Source organism: Zea mays, chromosome 3 (genome assembly GCF_902167145.1).
Source record: "Zea mays cultivar B73 chromosome 3, Zm-B73-REFERENCE-NAM-5.0, whole genome shotgun sequence".
In the NCBI taxonomy this organism is placed as follows: domain Eukaryota; kingdom Viridiplantae; phylum Streptophyta; class Magnoliopsida; order Poales; family Poaceae; genus Zea; species Zea mays.
Genome location: NC_050098.1, coordinates 2602273 through 2624084, shown reverse-complemented (window position 1 = coordinate 2624084; position 21812 = coordinate 2602273). Strand labels below are relative to the sequence as shown.

General features: G+C 45.6%; 1 protein-coding gene across 1 annotated transcript in view; it reads right to left on the bottom strand.

Annotated features, from left to right (window-relative positions):
* Nucleotides 1–1027: 1027 nt before the first annotated feature.
* Nucleotides 1028–21812, bottom strand: part of LOC103651713 (uncharacterized) — a 30690-nt gene continuing 9905 nt past the window's right edge. The window contains exon 2 of the mRNA XM_008677416.2: nt 1028–1627. Within this exon, the coding sequence (XP_008675638.1) occupies nt 1177–1627 (451 nt within the window). The 3' untranslated portion in view covers nt 1028–1176. The remainder of the gene's footprint in view (nt 1628–21812) is intronic.

The following is a 21812-nucleotide window of genomic DNA, read 5'->3' as shown; positions in this document are numbered from 1 at the left end:
GGAAAAAGGTTGGCCAAATCTTTAGACAGGTGTCGTTGACCATGGCCCTTGGGCTCTTCCGCCACCGAGTAGGGCTGGGCATTCGGTTTTTTTTTGAAATTTCGGTTCGGTTTTTCGGTTTTAAAAAACTTTGGCTTTCTAGATATTAGAAACCAATCGGTTTTCTAGAAAATGAAAACCGAGAACTTTGGTTTCGGTTTTTTACTTCGGTTTTTCGGTAAACACCGAATACCGAACTTATACTCAAGACAACACATACAACAAGTTTATATGATAGATTACACATAATTTTAAAAAGTAAAAATTATATAAGTACAAATATTTAAAGATACATCATACATCACATATAAATAAGTGAATAACAATTTAATTGCTTCACACATTTAGTTCACATAATCGAAAAGTCAAATTTTAGAATTGATAAAGTTTGGTATTCGGTTTTTTTGGTATTTCGGTTCGGTATACGGCGAAAACCGATTACGATACCGAAAACCGAACTTCTGAGATACAAAAACCGAAACCGAACCGAACTACCGAAAAAACCGAAATTTCGGTTCGGTTCGGTTCGGTTTTCGGTTTATGGTAAAAAAGTGCCCACCCCTACCACCGAGCGGCTAGGCTGACGACATGGCATCATGGCGTTTGAGGCTGCCTTCAGGATGCATATGTGTGCTATGCACCTTCCCGTCATGGTCAACGACAGTAATATACCCCATGGTCATCAGCTCTGTCATGCACAGGGAAATAAAAAAAATGCGTCAAATTTAACTTCACCTACGTGACAACAGTGACTGAAGTTTTGTAGTAGAAAGTGATGCAGCTAAATTTACCGGATTTAACCTTCTCTAGAGCGTCAAACAACGCTTTGTTCCGCTATTTATTGAGCAACTGGTGTAGAGCAGTAGCACCCAAGGAAACAAATCAGAAAACACACAACAGTCGAGCATTTGGAGAAACAACACAACAGTCGAGCACGATGCGGAGAGGCTGGGAATCCAAAAAACACCCAACAACACCATCTCGCCTCGCTCACCCCAGACCCCAGTTTTATGGCTTCTTCTAGGCTACAAAAGGCACGTAGAAGACGAACAACACACCAGTACTCAGCGGAATTACAGACAAACAACGAAAACAAGTTCGTCCGATCACCACCCAATCTCCCTCCCCCCTCGCCGTTCACGCCGACAGCTCTCGGCGCAGCTTGCAGGAGAAGAGCCGACACACGTCCATGCTGAGGTCGACGGCGGCTGCCAGAGCGACGAACGCGGCGGCGTCCTCGGCGCACCCGAAGTGCGCCACGCTGATCCCCACGGAGGGCCTGCCGCGCCGGCCCTCCTCCTGCACGGCGGCCGACATCACGAAGCCGCCCGGGGGCCAGAGCGCGTGGCCCAACTCGCTGCTGCCCCGCCCGGGGGATCCGGCCGTGGTAAGATCGATGGCGAACTGCCCACCGCGGACCGCCGGGACGCTAGACTCGGCCACGCACACGGCCGAGTCCGTGATGTTGCTGTTGTGGTCGGGCACCAGCTCGAAGCGGTAGCCCAGCTGGGCATCCCCGGTGCGGAGTCGGCGTGGATGTCGTGGAGGTTTCGTGGAGGCGGGGGCAAGGAGATGGTCTACAGTTTTGCTTTAATTGATAGTAGAGATTATTATAAAAGTTATCTATGACTCAAAAAATCCACCGTATAAAAAATGATCTAAACATGTATCTTACCCGGTTCTCTTAGTCACAACTTGCTGAGTTGAGATTCTACATAAATTTTTTTAGCTGATGCACAGAAAGAGTTTGGTCAAGTTATCTGCAACCTAATCTTTATATAGTAGACACAATATCAATTTCATGAAGTTTTTTGTAACTATTTCATAAACTGATAACAAGCCTCCATATGTTTAGTTCTGATATGAAACACACGATTGGAATATTAATATTTTGCTCTTGTATTATCACACCACGCATATACTATCTTTGGACTTTCAATCTTTAGCTCCTTTGATAGGTTCTAAATCCACACGTGTCAAAGCCTTGTAGTCTGCTTCGTTACTTGATCTCGGTATAGTGGCCTATTTTCTTGTACTTTAAGAGATGATATTGGAGGCCAAAACACAACAAAACCTCCTTTGGATCTTCGTCCAATTTGTATTTGAATATGCACTAACTGTCAAAGAGGACGATTTGAATAGCTTTGACCCGACATTTGAACTTAATTTTAGATATTGTAGAATCTTCTTGACTATAACCCAGTAAAGAGTAGTAGGAACATGCAACAATTGATAGAGATTGTTTTCCGAGAAGGCTATATAGGGCCTTTGTCGATGTGAGGTGTTTCAAGGCTACTACCATAAATTTGTAACTTATTGCATCATTCGGCTATAATAACTTCCCTTCATAACCATTGTCGTGTGGCGTGGTCGAGGTCCGTCAGCTCACTCAGGTGTTCGTTAGTGAGAGCATCTCCAAAATATCCCTTAAAATCTGCCTTAAACTGAAATTTTTGAAGAAAAAAAAAAGTGAAATGAAACCTCCAATAGGTCTCTTAAACATTTCTCATCTTTTCATAGCTCCAAACCTCCCTAATTTGTAGCTACAAACAGTAAACATTTTAGTTGCCCAAAAAAATCACTACCGACCTATCTGTCTCCCAACGACTCATCACGCTATTTCTTTCTCATCCACCCAACATGTGTTCCACCTGGTCGCCCCATCACCAGTTCTCCGTCGCCGGTCATCCCCATTGCAACTTCTCCTCCACCCGGCCACCCATCGTCATACAGTGACAACGGTGCCACCATCTCGCCGTGCTGCATTGCCTCCAACCAAAATGACGACGGGCAAATTAAAAAGAAGACAATGTCGTTACAGTTGGCGCTGGCAAAGCTCAATGCTCCAAAAAATTGAGACTAACCACCGGACCACCACCCGTACATTAATGTTTAGAAATAAACAATAATTATATTTAGATAAATATCGTAGTACCTATTTATATGATATATAAAAAAACGTAGCAAAAGCACGTGCAACTGACTATTAACGTAGAAGACAGACGCCATCGCTCACAGCTGGTAAGGCACCAAATACGTCACCCAAGAAATCACATGCCACCTAGTTTCGTAGGCCGCTACACAAAAATTCCAAATTGGGTTCCACATCCACCGGCACATTTTATATTTTTCATCCTATTTTAGTCAATTGTTGGAGATAGAAGGGGAAAAACTCCTAAGACTATTTACGATGCTCCCAAAACTACGTCATTTTTTTGTAATTCTCTTGGATGCTCTTGACGTGATCCCCTTACCATTAGTCCATTACCGATCGCAAGTAGCTCGGCCGAACAAAGCCAGGCCACCATTTTTTACCGGTCCGTGTAGAGCAAGATGGGCCTCCTCCAGTTTTCCAAGCGCCTTGAAAATAGAAATCACAAGTCTTTTGCGCTTATCTTCCGGCTGTTCTCTCTAGCGCATGTCATTATGCTTTCTCATTAGTCATTACTTATTCTTTCTACAACTATTTAGGGTCTGTTCAGTTAGAGATAGATTAAAATTTATATAGAAGAGGATTTAATCCAATCTAATCTCACTTAATCCACTCCTAACCGAACAAACCATTAAGATTTTGCATGTTTATTTTTCACAAACAATCTTGCTAAGGCCTTGCTAATTTTTAGACACTACTAAATAATTGTCGGTGTTCGTACCTCGCTCTGACAAGTAAATTTATTGTATGTGTTATAGGCTCCGGAGGGTATACACGGAGGGCACAAGGTTTATACTGGTTTGGACAGATTGTCTCTAATTACAATCGTAGATGGCTTGCGCTACCGACACCATTGATGATCAAACTTGTAGTAGGAGCTACAAGCGGTTGAGAGAGGGAGGAGAGGCTCTCAAGTCTCTTTATCGGGGAGGAAGTGAAACTTAGAAGCTGTTGGGTGGTGACCTAGCTAGTTGGGTGGTGACCTAGCTAAGCCTTGGCTTGGTGGGGCTCCGGCCTCTTGGCCCTCGTCGACGCTCCTCCTCCTTCTGTTCGTCCTTGTGGGTTCGTGTCTGTCTGAAGGCGTCTGGTTGCCCAAGCTCTCTTCTCTCGATCCCCTTGCCATGAGGTTAGCCTCTCCTTTTTATAGGCTGGGAGAGGGTCGGCCAGTGGTGGCTACCTGAGAAGGAGTCACAAGGCAAGGGTAAAACCAATGTTTTACCCTAGGTGGAGCCACGCGTACTCGTGGGGCCCAGGGCTGTCTGGTTGTCTCATATTTACTGTGGCGGATGAGGTGGGGGCGGCGATGGTCCCAGGCGTCATCATTATGGCTATGTCGACCCCTGTCCTCCGTAGACTAGGGTTCGGCGCAGCCCATCGTGTAGCCCCCCGTGGGAGGTGTGCGTACTAAGGCCTAGCCCGATAGGCCATATGTGTGCCATAGACCGAGGGGTGTGTGGGCCATTAATCAACCGCAATCCAAGGGCTTCGTAAGTCATGAGTTCTATGCGGCCCGAGGTGCTCGTAGATCATGAGTGGGAAGCGGACTGGCGTCGCACTGTGGCTCGGGTTAAGTGCGGTCAGTTACTTATGGCGAGTTAGTCTAGGGCCATGAGCGGGATCCACTCGAGTGGTTCCCTTCCGACACGATCGGCCTCCCTTGTCAGGTTTTGCCACGCCCGACCCTGGGCTTAATGTCGCGGGGTTTGACCGGGGTGCGTCCTTTCAGGGTCCGTATCTGTTTTCCCCAACTGACTAACGGGCCCAAACAATTAGGGGCTCCTTTCATCAGCGCACTCTCTGACCGGTGGGTCTCGAGGACTAAGGGTCATTCCCCCGATAGTAGCCCTCAGCCCCCGCGGGAGTGTCTCCCTGTGAGGGCTTCTCTTTTTCTCGGGTCGGGCATTGTTCGTATCTTCACCTTTCGAGTAGCTACGACGCCCGCCTCTTCGCAAGGTGCGCCGTCCTCGGACGTGGCTTGATTCTACTTAAGGTGAGCTTTACACGAGTGTTAGCTAGTCATTCCTTTCAGGTTTTCTGTCTCTAAATCCCAGCTTCAATTGGGGTTCATCGAGAGGTCATCTGTTGGCTCATTGTGGGTGGAGCAGTGGCCCCCTCCCTCCTCAGGCTCTTGGGAGAGCCGTGGAGTCACTCGTGCAGCGCCAAGGGCTACCGAGGTCGAGGTGGAGCTGCTCCAGTCTCATCTTGTCAAGTTTAATGATCGTGTGATGGGTAAGACACTTTCCTCTTACTTCGTCAAACCCTTGGTGTTGTCCTGGCCCTGATTGCATTTTCTTCTAATAGCCTTGAAGGTCGAGCTTATGGAGCTGCGATGCCATTTGGGTCGGGCTCTAGATTTTGTCGGGGCGCGTGGCTCTTCTCTGGTGGAGCGCGTAAACAACGTCCCACGTTGTGTTCGGAGCACTATTGGTCTAGGTGCTCGTCGGGGTGCCATCGCAGCGCTGCTCGTGGGGGGATTCAAGACGGGCTGCAATCTTTAGGGGGTCGTCGTTCCTCCCTTGGTCTTACTATACGAAGGCCTGATTGAGATGCTGGAGCGTTATGATGATGTAGCGAGTCGTGTTGTTCACAGGTTGTCCGTGGATGACATCGTTTGCAGCGCTTCTGATTCTGCATTGTAAACGTACCCCATCGTGACCTTTTCTTGAAATAATAGAAAGTTGGCTTACTGTTTTTCTTTTTTGGCGGACGACGCTTGTTCGTGTTGGAGTGCACTTTTCCGCGTGCAAGTTCGACTATGGAGCCCGTCTCGGCTCGTGATGGGTATTATTGTTTGCGTCTCTAAGAGCACCTAGAGGGGGTGAATAGGTGATCCTGTAAAATCAAATACTAAATGGACACAAACTTGATTATAGAAATGTTAGCGTGAGTTAATCAAGTTGCTATGAAGCGATCTTCTTGTGAACACAATAATCACCAAGAAAAACAATCACAAGAGACACGCGATTTATCCCGTGGTTTGGCCAAGTAACACTTGCCTACTTTCACGTTGTGGCGTCCTAATGGACGAGGGTTGCACTCAACCCCTTTCAAGTGATCCGATGATCAACTTGAATACCACGGTCTTTTCCTTTAGAGTATTGTTCCCGTTTGCGAGGAATCTCCACAAATTGGAGTCTCTCGCCCTTACAATAGAGATCACAAAGAAAGCACGGAGTAAGGTTGGGAGAGCAACACACACAAGTCTCAAATCCATAGCACAACCACGCACACAAGTCACAACTTGAGCTCGAAGCACAACACACGGAGTTCGCAACTCAAATGGAGCTCAAATCGCTAACACAGAGAATCAAATGCATGGAGTCGGAGTCTGAGAGTCTTAGAATGTTTCTTGTAACCTTAGGTAGCTCCTCCATACGCCTAGGGGTCCCTTTTATAGCCCCAAGGCAGCTAAGAGCCGTTGGAGGTCAACTTGGAAGGCCAAACTTGCCTTCTGCCGGGTGGTGCACCGGACAGTCCGGTGCACCACTGGACAGTCACTGTAGCTGTCCAGTGCGCGATCTCCTTCCAAATTTGGTGCATCCGACCGTTGGTCCTCGGGGTCGATTGGCGCACCGGACACTGTCCGGTGCACACCGGACAGTCCGGTGTGCCCAACCGCCCGTTGTTGCGGGCCACGCGTCGCCCGCAGATCGCGCGACCGGTTGTTGGCTCACCAGACAGTCCGGTGAATTATAGTTGTACGCCTCTGCCTTTTCCAGAGAGCGGCCAGTTCACCGCCGACCAGCCTGACACACCGGACACTGTCCGGTGCACCATCGGACAGTCCGTTGCACCTGGCCAGAGTTGGTGTTGGCTGCACATAGCCACCTCCTTTTCCTTTTTCTTTTTCTGTTCTTTTGTCACTGTTTCTAGCACTTAGACAAACACATTAGTATACAAAACAATATACTAAGTCTAGAAACATACCTTTGTCTCTGATTTGCACTTCTCACACATTTATCTCATAAGGTACTCAATTTAGTGTGTTGGGCATCTAATCACCAAAATACTTATAGAAATTGCCCAAGGGCATATTTCCCTTTCAATCTCCCCCTTTTTGGTGATTTATGCCAACACATCAAAAAGCAACAAAAGAAATGCAACATCAATGCAATCGAAGACCAAATTGTTTTCGTTAATGATTTGGCATATTTGGATCACTCTTTGCCACCACTTGGTTTGTTTTTGCAAATCAAATTCTTTTTCCTATCTCTAAGTCAAACAACCTTGTTTGGGCAAATAGAGAGATATTCCAGGAGTAAAATTGATCAAGTACCAAAAACTCCCCCTTTTCCCATAATCAAAATTCTCCCCCACAAGAGACCAAATTTCGCAATAAGAGTATTTTGGACAAAACAAAAATTCTAACTCTATTATTTTCAAAATTCTCAAGTGGTTGGCTGATCCATTTGCTTTGGCCTTAATTTCTTCCCCTTTGGCATTAAGCACCAAAACAGGATCATTTTTGGTCTTTTAACCCCATTGCCTCACCGAAAATTGTCAATTAAGAGCAAAAAGACAATGAGATTGCTAGTATGAACTTGGAAGTAAGTACACTAATACCGGAGTGCAGTGGAAGTCTTTTTATTGTCCAAGTTCACCTTTCCCTTTCAATGCACCTTTGAGGCTACATCAAGTATACTCAAACAACCAGGTTAGTCTCAAAGGGTCAAGTTGTAGCACATCTCCCCCTAAATATGTGCACCATTTGCATATGGACTTGTGAGGTCCGGGGAGGTCTTATACAACTTGAGCACCACAAATATACATAAAGTAACATGATCAAAGGCATAGAACACATGTATGCTATAGATCAATCCAAGTTACGCGAATCTAAGATATTTAGCTCACTACGCAACCTACAAAAGGTTTTCTCATCTAACGACTTGGTGAAGATATCGGCTAGCTGGTTCTCAATGCTAATATGATACACCTCGATATCTCCCTTTTGCTGGTGGTCCCTCAGGAAGTGATGTTGGATGTCTATGTGCTTAGTGTGGTTGTGTTCAACATGATTATCCGCCATGCGAATTGCACTCTCATTGTCACATAGGAGTGGGACTTTGCTCAGATTGTAGCCAAAGTCCCGGAGGGTTTGCCTCATCCAAAGTAGTTGCGCGCAACACTGTCCTGCGGCAACGTACTCGGCCTCAGCGGTGGATAGGGCAACAGATGTCTGTTTCTTGGAACTTCAAGACACTAGGGACCTTCCTAGGAATTGGCACGTCCCTGATGTACTCTTCTTATCAACCTTGCAACCGGCATAATCGGAGTCTGAGTATCCAATTAAGTCAAAGGTAGACCCCTTTGGATACCAGATCCCGAAGCAAGTCGTAGCAACTAAATACCTAAGAATTTGCTTAACGGCCACAAGGTGACACTCCTTGGGGTCGGATTGATATTGAAAGTCGCCTAGAGGGGGGGTGAATAGGGCGAAACTGAAATTTGCAAAGTTAATCACAACTACAAGTCGGGTTAGCGTTAGAAATATAATCGAGTCCGAAAGAGAGGGCGCAAAACAAATCGTGAGCGAATAAAAAGCGAGACACGATGATTTGTTTTACCGGGGTTCAGTTCTTGCAAACCTACTCCCCGTTGAGGTGGTCACGAAGACCGGGTCTCTTTCAACCCTTTCCCTCTCTCAAACGGTCACTTAGACCGAGTGAGCTTCTCTTCTCAATCAACTTGGAACACGAAGTTCCCGCAAGGACCACCACACGATTGATATCTCTTGCCTCAATTACAAGTGAGTTTGATCTCAAGAAAGAATGAGAAAGAAGAAGCAATCCAAGCGCAAGAGCTCAAAAGAACACAACAAATCTCTCTCACTAATCACTAAAGCCTTGTGTGGAATTGGGAGAGGATTTGATCACTTTGGTGTGTCTTGTATTGAATGCTTAGCTCTTGTAAGTAGTTGGAAGGTGGAAAACTTGGATGACTTGAATGTGGGGTGGTTGGGGGTATTTATAACCCCAACCACCAAACTAGTCGTTTGGTGAAGGCTGCAGTCGCATGGCGCACCGGACAGTGTCCGGTGCGCCAGCCATGTCACCTGGCTGTTGGGTTCCGATCGTTGAAGCTCTGACTTGTGGGCCCGCCTGGCTGTCCGGTGGTGCACCGGACAAGTCCTGTAGACTGTCCGGTGTGCCACACGCGCGTGCACTGCTTCTCTGCGCGCGCAGGTGCGCATTTAATCCGTTGCAGTCGACCGTTGGCGCGAAGTAGTCGTTGCTCCGCTGGCTCACCGGACAGTCCGGTGTGCACCGGACATGTCCGGTGAATTATAGCGGAGCGGAAATCCGAAGCTGGCGAGTTTAGAGTCGCTCTCCCTTGGGGCACCGGACACTGTCCGGTGTAGCACCGGACAGTCTGGTGAATTACAGCGTAGCGCCTCTGAGAATTCCCGAAGGTGATGAGTTGGGCATCGAGTTCCCTGGTGCACCGGACACTGTCCGGTGGCACACCGGACAGTCCGGTGCGCCAGACCAGGGCAGCCTTCGGTTATCCCTTGCTCTCTTTTGTTGAACCCTTTGGTCTTTTTATTGGCTTAGTGTGAACCTTTGGCACCTGTATAACTTATAGACTAGAGCAAACTAGTTAGTCCAATTTATTTGTGTTGGGCAATTCAACCACCAAAATCAATTAGAAAAATAGGTGTAAGCCTAATTCCCTTTCAATCTCCCCTTTTTGGTGATTGATGCCAACACAAACCAAAGCAAGTATAGAAGAACATAATTGAACTAGTTTGCATAATGTAAGTGCAAAGGTTACTTAGAATTGAGCCAATATAAATACTTATAAGATACACATGGATTGTTTCTTTATTTTTAATATTTTGGACCACGCTTGCACCACATGTTTTGTTTTTGCAAATTCTTTTGTAAATCCTTTTCAAAGTTCTTTTGCAAATAGTCAAAGATAAATGAATGGAATTTTGCAAAGCATTTTCAAGATTTGAAATTTTCTCCCCCTGTTTCAAATGCTTTTCCTTTGACTAAACAAAACTCCCCTCAATAAATTCTCCTCTTAGTGTTCAAGAGGGTTTTAAGATATTAATTTTGAAAATACTACTCTCTCCCCCTTTTGAACACAATAAGATACCTATTTGAAATTTACCAATTGGAAATCATTAGTTTTTAAAATTAGGGTGGTGGTGCGGTCCTTTTGCTTTGGGCTAATACTTTCTCCCCCTTTGGCATGAATCGCCAAAAACGGATACTTTGAGTGGAATATAAGCCCTTGAAATTACTTTCTCCCCCTTTGGTAAAAGACATATGAGTGAAGATTATACCAAAAACGGAGAGTTGCTCGGAGCGACGGCGAAGGATGAGTTATGGAGTGGAGTGGAAGCCTTTGTCTTCGCCGAAGACTCCAATTCCCTTTCAATACACCTATGACTTGGTTTGAAATTCACTTGAAAACACATTAGTCATAGTATATATAAAAGAGACATGATCAAAGGTATACTTATGAGCTATATGTGCAAGACATCAAAAGAAATTCCTAGAATCAAGAATATTTAGCTCATGCCTAAGTTTGTTAAAAGTTTGTTCATCTAGTGGTTTGGTAAAGATATCGGCTAATTGATCTTTAGTGTTAATATATGCAATCTCGATATCGCCCTTTTGTTGGTGATCCCTTAGAAAATGATACCGAATGGCTATGTGTTTAGTGTGGCTATGCTCAACGGGATTATCCGCCATGCGGATTGCACTCTCATTATCACATAGAAGAGGAACTTTGGTTAATTTGTAACCGTAGTCCCTAAGGGTTTGCCTCATCCAAAGTAGTTGCGCGCAACAATGACCTGCGGCAATATACTCGGCTTTAGCGGTGGAAAGAGCTACGGAATTTTGCTTCTTTGAAGCCCAAGACACCAAGGATCTTCCCAAGAACTGGCAAGTCCCCGATGTGCTCTTCCTATTAATTTTACACCTCGCCCAATCGGCATCCGAATAACCAATTAAATCAAAAGTGGAGCCCCTATGATACCAAAGCCCAAACTTAGGAGTATAAACTAAATATCTCAAGATTCGTTTTATGGCCGTAAGGTGAGCTTCCTTTGGGTCGGCTTGGAATCTTGCACACATGCATACGGAAAGCATAATATCCGGTCGAGATGCGCATAAGTAGAGTAAAGAGCCTATCATCGACCGGTATACCTTTTGATCGACGGATTTACCTTCCGTGTCGAGGTCGAGATGCCCATTGGTTCCCATGGGTGTCTTGATGGGTTTGGCATCCTTCATCCCAAACTTGCTTAGAATATCTTGAGTATACTTCGTTTGGCTAATGAAGGTGCCCTCTTGGAGTTGCTTTACTTGAAATCCCAAGAAATACTTCAACTCCCCCATCATAGACATCTCGAATTTCTGTGTCATGATCCTACTAAACTCTTCACATGTAGATTCGTTAGTAGACCCAAATACAATATCACCAACATAAATTTGGCATACAAACAAATCATTTTCAAGTGTTTTGGTAAAGAGTGTAGGATCGGCCTTTCCGACTTTGAATCCATTAGTGATAAGGAAATCTCTAAGGCATTCATACCATGCTCTTGGGGCTTGCTTGAGCCCATAAAGCGCCTTAGAGAATTTATAAACATGGTTAGGATACTCACTATCTTCAAAGCCGGGAGGTTGCTCAACATAGACCTCTTCCTTGATTGGTCCATTGAGGAAGGCACTCTTCACGTCCATTTGATAAAGCTTGAAGCCATGGTAAGTAGCATAGGCTAATAATATACGAATCGACTCAAGCCTAGCTATGGGTGCATAGGTTTCACCGAAATCCAAACCTTCGACTTGTGAGTATCCCTTGGCCACAAGTCGGGCTTTGTTCCTTGTCACCACACCATGCTCATCTTGCTTGTTGCGGAAAACCCACTTGGTTCCTACAACATTTTGATTGGGACGTGGAACCAAATGCCATACCTCGTTCCTAGTGAAGTTGTTGAGCTCCTCTTGCATCGCCACCACCCAATCTGAATCTTGTAGTTGAAAGGGAAATGTGCCCTTGGGCCATTTCTAAGTATTTTGGTGATTGAGTGCCAACGCAAGTGCTTTTGTGTTGATCTATGCAATGTGGTGGACAAAGTGCAAATCATGTCAAAAGGTATGTTTCTAGACTTAGTACATTGTTTATGGACTAATGTTTTGTGTCTAAGTGCTGGAAACAGGAAAAATTGAATTGGAAATGAGATGGCTCTGTTCAGCCAAAGTCAGCTCGGTCTGGGTGCACCAGACTGTCCGGTGGCGCACCGGACAGTGTCCGGTGGTGCACCGGACAGTGTCCGGTGTGCCAGGCTGGCTCAGGCAAACTTGGCGCTCTCGAGAATAAATTAACGGTGTACGACTATAATTCACCGGACTGTCCGGTGAGCCAACGGTCGGCCGGGCCAACGGTCGGCTGCGCGATCCGCGCGAGACACGTGGCCGAGCCAACGGTCAGGAAGGGGCAACGGACTGTCCGGTGTGCACCGGACAGTGTCCGGTGCGCCAACGACTCCAAGGCTGCCAACGGTCGGCTTCGCCAAATAAGGAAGGAAATCCGCACCGGACAGTGTCCGGTGGTGCACCAGGCGACAGAAGGCAAGAATTGCCTTCCCGGATTGCTCTCAACGGCTCCTAGCTGCCTTGGGGCTATAAAAGGGACCCCTAGGCGCATGGAGGAATAAACCAAGCATTCCTTGAGCAATCTTGATCACTCACACTCCATTCTTGCGCACTTGTTTGACATTCTAGTGATTTGAGCTCCGTTCTAGTGTGCTAGTCTTTTGAGCTTAAGTCTGGGTCTTGTGTGTGCGTATTTGCTGTGATCTTTGTGTCTTGTGTGAGTTGCTAATCCCTCCCTTACTCCGTGCTTCTTTGTGAACATCTTTGTAAGGGCGAGAGACTCCAAGTTGTGGAGATTCCTCGCGAACGGGACATAGAAAAGAAAAGCAAACACCATGGTATTCAAGTGGGTCTTTGGACCGCTTGAGAGGGGTTGATTGCAACCCTCGTCCGTTGGGACGCCACAACGTGGAGTAGGCAAGCGTTGGTCTTGGCCGAACCACGGGATAACCACCGTGCCATCTCTGTGATTGATATCTTTGTGGTTATTGTGTTTTGTTGAGACTCCTCTCTAGCCACTTGGCAATACTGTGCTAACGCTTAACCAAGTTTTTGTGGCATTAAGTTCAAGTTTTACAGGATCACCTATTCACCCCCCTCTAGGTGCTCCCAATTGGTATCAGAGTCGTTCTCTTCAAGAAAGGGACTAACCGCCCGAAGAGATGGATCCTAAGGGCAAGGGGATTGTGATCAATGACAAGGAGAAGGAGTCCTTCGTCAACGAGCCCAAAGATGACAAGCCTACCGACTCGGGCTCGGGCCACAAACGCAAAGATGGGAAGAAGAAGAAGACAAGACGCATCAAGGAGATCGTCTACTACGACGACAGCGATGAGTCCACTTCTTCCCAAAAGGACAAAGATGACAACGACTACGACAAAAGAAAGACGGTTAATTCGAACTTTTCTTTCGATTACTCTCGTATTCCGCAAAGCTCAAATGCACACTTGCTTTCCATCCCTCTTGGCAAACCTCCACACTTTGATGGGGAGGACTACGGATTTTGGAGTCACAAAATGCGTAGTCACCTGTTCTCTCTCCATCCAAGTATATGGGAGATTGTTGAGAATGGAATGAAATTTGATAGCTCGGATAGTCCTATATTTATTAATGAACAGATTCATAAAAATGCACAAGCTACTACTGTGTTGTTAGCCTCTTTGTGTAGGGATGAGTACCATAAGGTGAGCGGCTTGGACAATGCCAAGCAGATCTGGGACACCCTCAAGATCTCTCATGAGGGAAATGACGTCACCTTGCTCACCAAGATGGAGTTGGTAGAAGGCGAGTTCGGGAGATTTTCAATGATAAGGGGCGAGGAGCCAACCCAAACATACAACCGGCTCAAGACCCTCATCAACAAAATAAGGAGCTACGGAAGCACGCGATGGACGGACCACGACGTCGTTCGCCTAATGCTAAGGTCCTTTACTGTACTTGATCCACATCTGGTGAACAATATTCGTGAAAATCCTAGGTACACCAAGATGTCGCCCGAAGAAGTTCTTGGGAAGTTTGTGAGCGGGCGAATGATGATCAAGGAGGCGAGATACGTGGACGACGCATTGAATGGTCCAATCAATGAGCCTCAACCCTTTGCTCTCAAGGCAACAAGAAGCAAGGAGACGCTACCTAGCAAGGTGGCACAAGTTGAGGCGGCAGGGCTAAATGATGAAGAGATGGCTCTCATCATCAAGCGCTTCAAGACAGCGCTAAAGGGTCACAAGGGGCAGCCAAGCAAGACCAAGACAAAGGGGAAGCGCTCATGCTTCAAGTGTGGTAAGATTGGTCATTTTATCGCTAACTGCCCCGATAATGATAGTGACTAGGAATAGGGGAACAAGAGGGAGAAGAAGAAGGCATACAAGAAGGCTAAGGGCGAGGCACACCTTGGCAAGGAATGGGACTCGGATTGTTCGTCATCCAACTCCGACAATGAAGGACTCGCCGCCACCGCCTTCAACAAGTCATCTCTCTTCCCCAACAAGCGTCACACATGCCTCATGGCGAAGGAGAAGAAGGTATGTAATCGAAACAATGCCACTTATGATTCTTCTAGTGATGATGAGTCTAGTGATGAAGAAATAGATTACTCTAGTTTGTTCAAGGGATTGGATAGAACTAAAATAGATAAGATTAATGAATTGATTGATGCCTTGAATGAAAAGGATAGACTCTTAGAGAAACAAGAGGACCTTTTATATGAAGAGCATGACAAATTTGTAGAGGCACAAAAATCTCATGCTTTAGAAGTTAAAAGAAATGAAATGCTTTCTTGTGAACTATCTTCTTGCCATGAGACAATTTCTAGCTTAAGGAGCATAAATGATGATTTGAATGCTAAGTTAGAGATAACTAATAAATCTAACTCTTGTGTAGAACATGTTACGATTTGCAATAGGTGTAAAGATTTTGACATTGATGCTTGTAATGAACACCTTGTTACAATTTCCAAATTGAATGATGAATTGACTAATCTTAATGCCCAACTTAAGACTAGCAAGAGTGATTTTGATAAGCTAAAATTTGCAAGGGATGCCTACACGATTGGTAGACACCCCTCAATTAAGGATGGGCTTGGCTTCAAGAGGGAAGCCAAGGACTTAACAAGCCATAAGGCTCCCATCTCAGCCCAGAAGAAAGGGAAGGCCCCTATGGCTAGTTGTGCTAAAAAGAACCATGCTTTTATGTATCATGATAGAAGACAGTCTTATAGGAGTTGTAATGCTTATGATGCTTTTGACTCTCATGCCATGTTTGCTTCAAGTTCTTCCTGTATGCATGGTAAAGATCTGTCTAGGAGATATTTTGTTCATATCCCTAGGAGAAATGTTGTTAATGTTCCTAGAAAAGTTAATGAAATTTCTACAATATATCATGCTTTAAATGCTTCCTTTGCTATTTGTAGAAAGGATAGGAAGATAGTTGCTAGAAAATTAGGGGCAAAATGCAAGGGAGACAAAACTTGCATTTGGGTCCCTAAGACAATTGTGACTAACCTTGTAGGACCCAACAAGAGTTGGGTACCTAAGACCCAAGCCTAAATTTGCCTTGCAGGTTTATGCATCCGGGGGTTCAAGCTGGATTATCGACAGCGGATGCACAAACCATATGACAGGGGAGAAGAAGATGTTCACCTCCTACGTCAAAAACAAGGATTCCCAAGATTCAATAATATTCGGTGATGGGAATCAAGGCAAGGTAAAAGGGTTAGGTAAAATTGCTATTTCATCCGAGCACTCTATATCTAATGTGTTTTTAGTTGAGTCTCTTGGATATAATTTGTTATCTGTTAGTCAATTATGCAATATGGGATATAATTGTCTATTCATAAATGTAGATGTGTCTGTCTTTAGAAGAAGTGATGGTTCACTAGCTTTTAAGGGTGTATTAGACGACAAACTTTACTTAGTTGATTTTGCAAAAGAGGAGGTCGGTCTAGATGCATGCTTAATTGCTAAGACTAGCATGGGCTGGCTGTGGCATCGCCGCTTAGCACATGTGGGGATGAAGAACCTTCACAAGCTTCTAAAGGGAGAACACGTGATAGGTTTAACTAATGTGCAATTCGAAAAAGATAGACCTTGTGCAGCTTGTCAAGCAGGCAAACAGGTGGGAAGCTCTCATCACACCAAAAATGTGATGACCACATCAAGACCTTTGGAGATGCTTCACATGGACCTCTTCGGACCCGTCGCCTATCTAAGTATAGGAGGAAGTAAGTATGGTCTTGTTATAGTTGATGACTTTTCCCACTTCACTTGGGTATTCTTTTTGTAGGATAAATCTGAAACCCAAGGGACCCTCAAGCGCTTCCTAAGGAGAGCTCAAAACAAGTTTGAGCTCAAGGTGAAAAAGATAAGGAGCGACAATGGGTCCGAGTTTAAGAACCTTCAAGTGGAGGAGTACCTTGAGGAGGAAGGGATCAAGCACGAGTTCTCCGCTCCCTACACACCACAGCAAAATGGTGTGGTAGAGAGGAAGAACAGGACGCTTATAGACATCGCAAGAACGATGCTTGGAGAGTTCAAGACCCCCGAGCGTTTTTGGTCGGAAGCCGTGAATACTGCTTGCCACGCCATCAACAGGGTCTACCTTCATCGCCTCCTCAAGAAGACGTCGTACGAGCTACTAACCGGTAACAAACCCAATGTTTCGTATTTTCGAGTGTTTGGGAGTAAATGCTACATTCTAGTGAAGAAGGGTAGGAATTCCAAATTTGCTCCCAAAGCCGTAGAAGGGTTTTTGTTAGGTTATGACTCAAATACAAAGGCGTATAGAGTCTTCAACAAATCATCGGGTTTGGTTGAAGTCTCTAGCGACGTTGTATTTGATGAGACTAATGGCTCTCCAAGAGAGCAAGTTGTTGATTTTGATGATGTAGATGAAGAAGAAGTTCCAACGACTGCAATACGCACCATGGCGATTGGAGATGTGCGGCCACAGGAACAAGATGAGCAAGATCAACCTTCTTCCTCAACAATGGTGCATCCCCCAACTCAAGATGATGAACAGGAGGCGTGTGATCAAGGGGGAGCACAAGATGATCATATAATGGAGGAAGAAGCACAATCGGCACCTCCAACCCAAGTTCGAGCTATGATTGAAAGGGATCATCCCGTCGACCAAATTTTGGGTGATATTAGCAAGGGAGTAACTACTCGATCTCGATTAGTTAATTTTTGTGAGCGTTACTCCTTTGTCTCTTCTATTGAGCCTTTCAGGGTAGAAGAGGCCTTGCTAGATCCGGACTGGGTGTTGGTCATGCAGGAGGAGCTCAACAACTTCAAAAGAAATGAAGTTTGGACACTTGTGCCTCGTCCCAAGCAAAATGTTGTGGGAACCAAGTGGGTGTTCCGCAACAAACAAGACGAGCACGGAGTGGTAACGAGGAACAAGGCTCGACTTGTGGCAAAAGGTTATGCCCAAGTCGCAGGTTTGGACTTTGAGGAGACTTTTGCTCCTGTGGCTAGGCTAGAGTCCATTCGTATTTTGTTAGCATATGCCGCTCACCATTCTTTCAGGTTGTTCCAAATGGATGTGAAGAGCGCTTTCCTCAACGGGCCAATCAAGGAGGAGGTGTACGTGGAGCAACCCCCTGGCTTCGAGGATGAACGGTACCCCGACCACGTGTGTAAGCTCTCTAAGGCGCTCTATGGACTTAAGCAAGCCCCAAGAGCATGGTATGAATGCCTTAGAGACTTTTTAATTGCTAATGCTTTCAAGGTTGGGAAAGCCGATCCAACTCTTTTTACTAAGACTTGTGATGGTGATCTTTTTGTGTGCCAAATTTATGTCGATGACATAATATTTGGTTCTACTAACCAAAAGTCTTGTGAAGAGTTTAGCAGGGTGATGACTCAGAAATTCGAGATGTCGATGATGGGCGAGTTAAGCTACTTCCTTGGGTTCCAAGTGAGGCAACTCAAGGATGGAACCTTCATCTCCCAAATGAAGTACACACAAGATTTGGTCAAGAGGTTTGGGATGAAGGACGCCAAGCCCGCAAAGACTCTGATGGGAACCGACGGACACACCGACCTCAACAAAGGAGGTAAGTCTGTTGATCAAAAAGCATACCGGTCTATGATAGGGTCTTTACTTTATTTATGTGCTAGTAGACCGGATATTATGCTTAGCGTATGCATGTGTGCTAGATTTCAATCTGATCCAAGGGAGTGTCACTTAGTGGCCGTGAAGCGAATTCTTAGATATTTAGTCGCTACGCCTTGTTTCGGGATCTGGTATCCAAAAGGGTCTACCTTTGACTTGATTGGATATTCAGACTCTGACTATGCTGGATGTAAGGTCGATAGGAAGAGTACATCGGGGACGTGCCAATTCTTAGGAAGATCCCTGGTGTCATGGAGTTCTAAGAAACAAACCTCCGTTGCCCTATCCACCGCTGAGGCCGAGTACGTTGCCGCAGGACAATGTTGCGCGCAACTACTTTGGATGAGGCAAACCCTCAGGGACTTTGGCTACAATCTGAGCAAAGTCCCACTCCTATGTGATAATGAGAGTGCTATCCGCATGGCGGATAATCCTGTTGAACACAGCCGCACAAAGCACATTGACATCCGGCATCACTTTTTGAGAGACCACCAACAAAAGGGAGATATCAAAGTGTTTCATGTTAGCTCCGAGAACCAGCTAGCCGATATCTTTACCAAGCCTTTAGATGAGCAGACCTTTTGCAAGTTGCGTAGTGAGCTAAATGTCTTAGATTCGCGGAACTTGGATTAATTTATAGCATACATGTGTTTATGCCTTTGATCATGTTCCTTATGCATTTTGTTGTTTACTAGTGGTGCTCAAGTTGTACAAACACTCCCCGGACCTCACAAGTCCTTTTTGCAAGTGATGCACATATTTAGGGGGAGCTGTGCTACAACTTGACCCTTTGAGACTAACCGTGTGCTTGAGTTTGCCTGTTTTAGTCTCAAAGGAGGTTTGAAAGGGAAAAGGTGGACTTGGACCATGAAAGACTTCCACTGCACTCCGATGAGAGGGTAACTTATTCCAAGTTCATCTCACGTACTCTTATTGCCTTTGTATTCTTATTGAAGATTTTGGTGAGGCAATGGGGTTCTAGGGCCAAGATTGATCCCGTTTTGGTGCTTGATGCCAAAGGGGGAGAAAATAAAGGCCAAAGCAATAAATGGATCAGCTACCACTTGAGAAATTTTGAAAATAGTAGAATAGAGCTTTTGGTTTGTCAAAACTCTTTTATTGTCTCTTTTGTCAAAAGTTGGCCTCTTGTGGAGAGAAGTGTTGATTATGGGAAAAAGGGGGAGCTCTTGAAATCCTTGATCAATTTCTTTTGGAATACCTCTCTTTATGTCTCTACAAGTGAATTTGACTTAGAGATAGGAAATTGAGTTTGAACAAACCAAGTGGTGGCAAAGAGTGATCCATATATGCCAAATATGAATCAAAACTATATTGAGTTTTCATTTGCATTGATATTGCACTTGTTCTAGTTGCTCTATGTTGTGTTGGCATAAATCACCAAAAAGGGGGAGATTGAAAGGGAAATGTGCCCTTGGGCCATTTCTAAGTATTTTGGTGATTGAGTGCCAACGCAAGTGCTTTTGTGTTGATCTATGCAATGTGGTGGACAAAGTGCAAATCATGTCAAAAGGTATGTTTCTAGACTTAGTACATTGTTTATGGACTAATGTTTTGTGTCTAAGTGCTGGAAACAGGAAAAATTGAATTGGAAATGAGATGGCTCTGTTCAGCCAAAGTCAGCTCGGTCTGGGTGCACCAGACTGTCCGGTGGCGCACCGGACAGTGTCTGGTGTGCCAAGCTGGCTCAGACGAACTTGGCGCTCTCAGGAATAAATTAACGGTGTACGGCTATAATTCACCGGACTGTCCGGTGTGCACCGGACTGTCCGGTGAGCCAACGGTCGGTCGGGCCAACGGTCGGCTGTGCGATCCGCGCGAGACACGTGGCTGAGCCAACGGTCAGGAAGGGGCACTGGACTGTCTGGTGTGCACCGAACAGTGTCCGGTGCGCCAACGGCTCCAAGGCTGCCAACGGTCGGCTTCGCCAAATAAGGAAGGAAATCCGCACCGGACAGTGTCCGGTGGTGCACCGGACTGTCCGGTGCACCAGGCGACAGAAGGCAAGAATTGCCTTCCCGGATTGCTCTCAACGGCTCCTAGCTGCCTTGGGGCTATAAAAGGGACCCCTAGGCGCATGGAGGAATAAACCAAGCATTCCTTGAGCAATCTTGATCACTCACACTCCATTCTTGCGCACTTGTTCGACATTCTAGTGATTTGAGCTCCGTTCTAGTGTGCTAGTCTTTTGAGCTTAAGTCTGGGTCTTGTGTGTGCGTATTTGTTGTGATCTTTGTGTCTTGTGTGAGTTGCTAATCCCTCCCTTACTCTGTGCTTCTTTGTGAACATCTTTGTAAGGGCGAGAGACTCCAAGTTGTGGAGATTCCTCGCGAACGGGACATAGAAAAGAAAAGCAAACACCATGGTATTCAAGTGGGTCTTTGGACCGCTTGAGAGGGGTTGATTGCAACCCTCGTCCGTTGGGACGCCACAACGTGGAGTAGGCAAGTGTTGGTCTTGGTCGAACCATGGGATAACCACCGTGCCATCTCTGTGATTGATATCTTTGTGGTTATTGTGTTTTGTTGAGACTCCTCTCTAGCCACTTGGCAATACTGTGCTAACGCTTAACCAAGTTTTTGTGGCATTAAGTTCGAGTTTTACAGGATCACCTATTCACCCCCCTAGGTGCTCTCAGTAGTGCTTCCTCTACCCTGTGTGGCTCAATAGAGGAAACAAAAGAGTAATATTCACAAAAATGTGCAACACGAGATCTAGTGGTTACCCCCTTATGAATGTCGCCGAGGATGGTGTCGACGGGGTGATCTCGTTGGATTGCTTGGTGGACTCTTGGGTGTGGCGGTCTTGGTTCTTCATCCTCCTTGTCTTGATCATTTGCATCTCCCCCTTGATCATTGTCGTCATCTTGAGGTGGCTCATCTCTTTGATTTTCTCCTTCATCAACTTGAGCCTCATCCTCATTTTGAGTTGGTGGAGATGCTTGCATGGAGGAGGATGGTTGATCTTGTGCATTTGGAGGCTCTTCGGATTCCTTATGACACACATCCCCAATGGACATGTTCCTTAGCGCGATGCACGGAGCCTCTTCATCACCTATCTCATCAAGATCAACTTGCTCTACTTGATAGCCGTTAGTTTCATCAAACACAACGTCACGAGAAACTTCAACTTGTCCAGAGGACTTGTTAAAGACTCTGTATGCCCATGTGTTTGAATCATATCCTAGTAAAAAGCCTTCTACAGTCTTAGGAGCAAATTTAGATTTTCTACCTCTTTTGACAAGAATAAAGCATTTGCTACCAAAGACTCTAAAATATGAAATATTGGGCTTTTTACCGGTTAGGAGTTCATATGATGTCTTTTTGAGGATTCGGTGTAGATATAACCGGTCGATGGCGTAGCAGGCGGTGTTGACCGCCTCGGCCCAAAACCGATCCGAAGTCTTGTACTCATCAAGCATGGTTCTTGCCATATCCAATAGAGTTCTATTCTTCCTCTCCACTACACCATTTTGTTGTGGCGTGTAGGGAGAAGAGAACTCATGCTTGATGCCCTCCTCCTCAAGAAAGCCTTCAATTTGAGAGTTCTTGAACTCCGTCCCGTTGTCGCTTCTAATTTTCTTGATCCTTAAG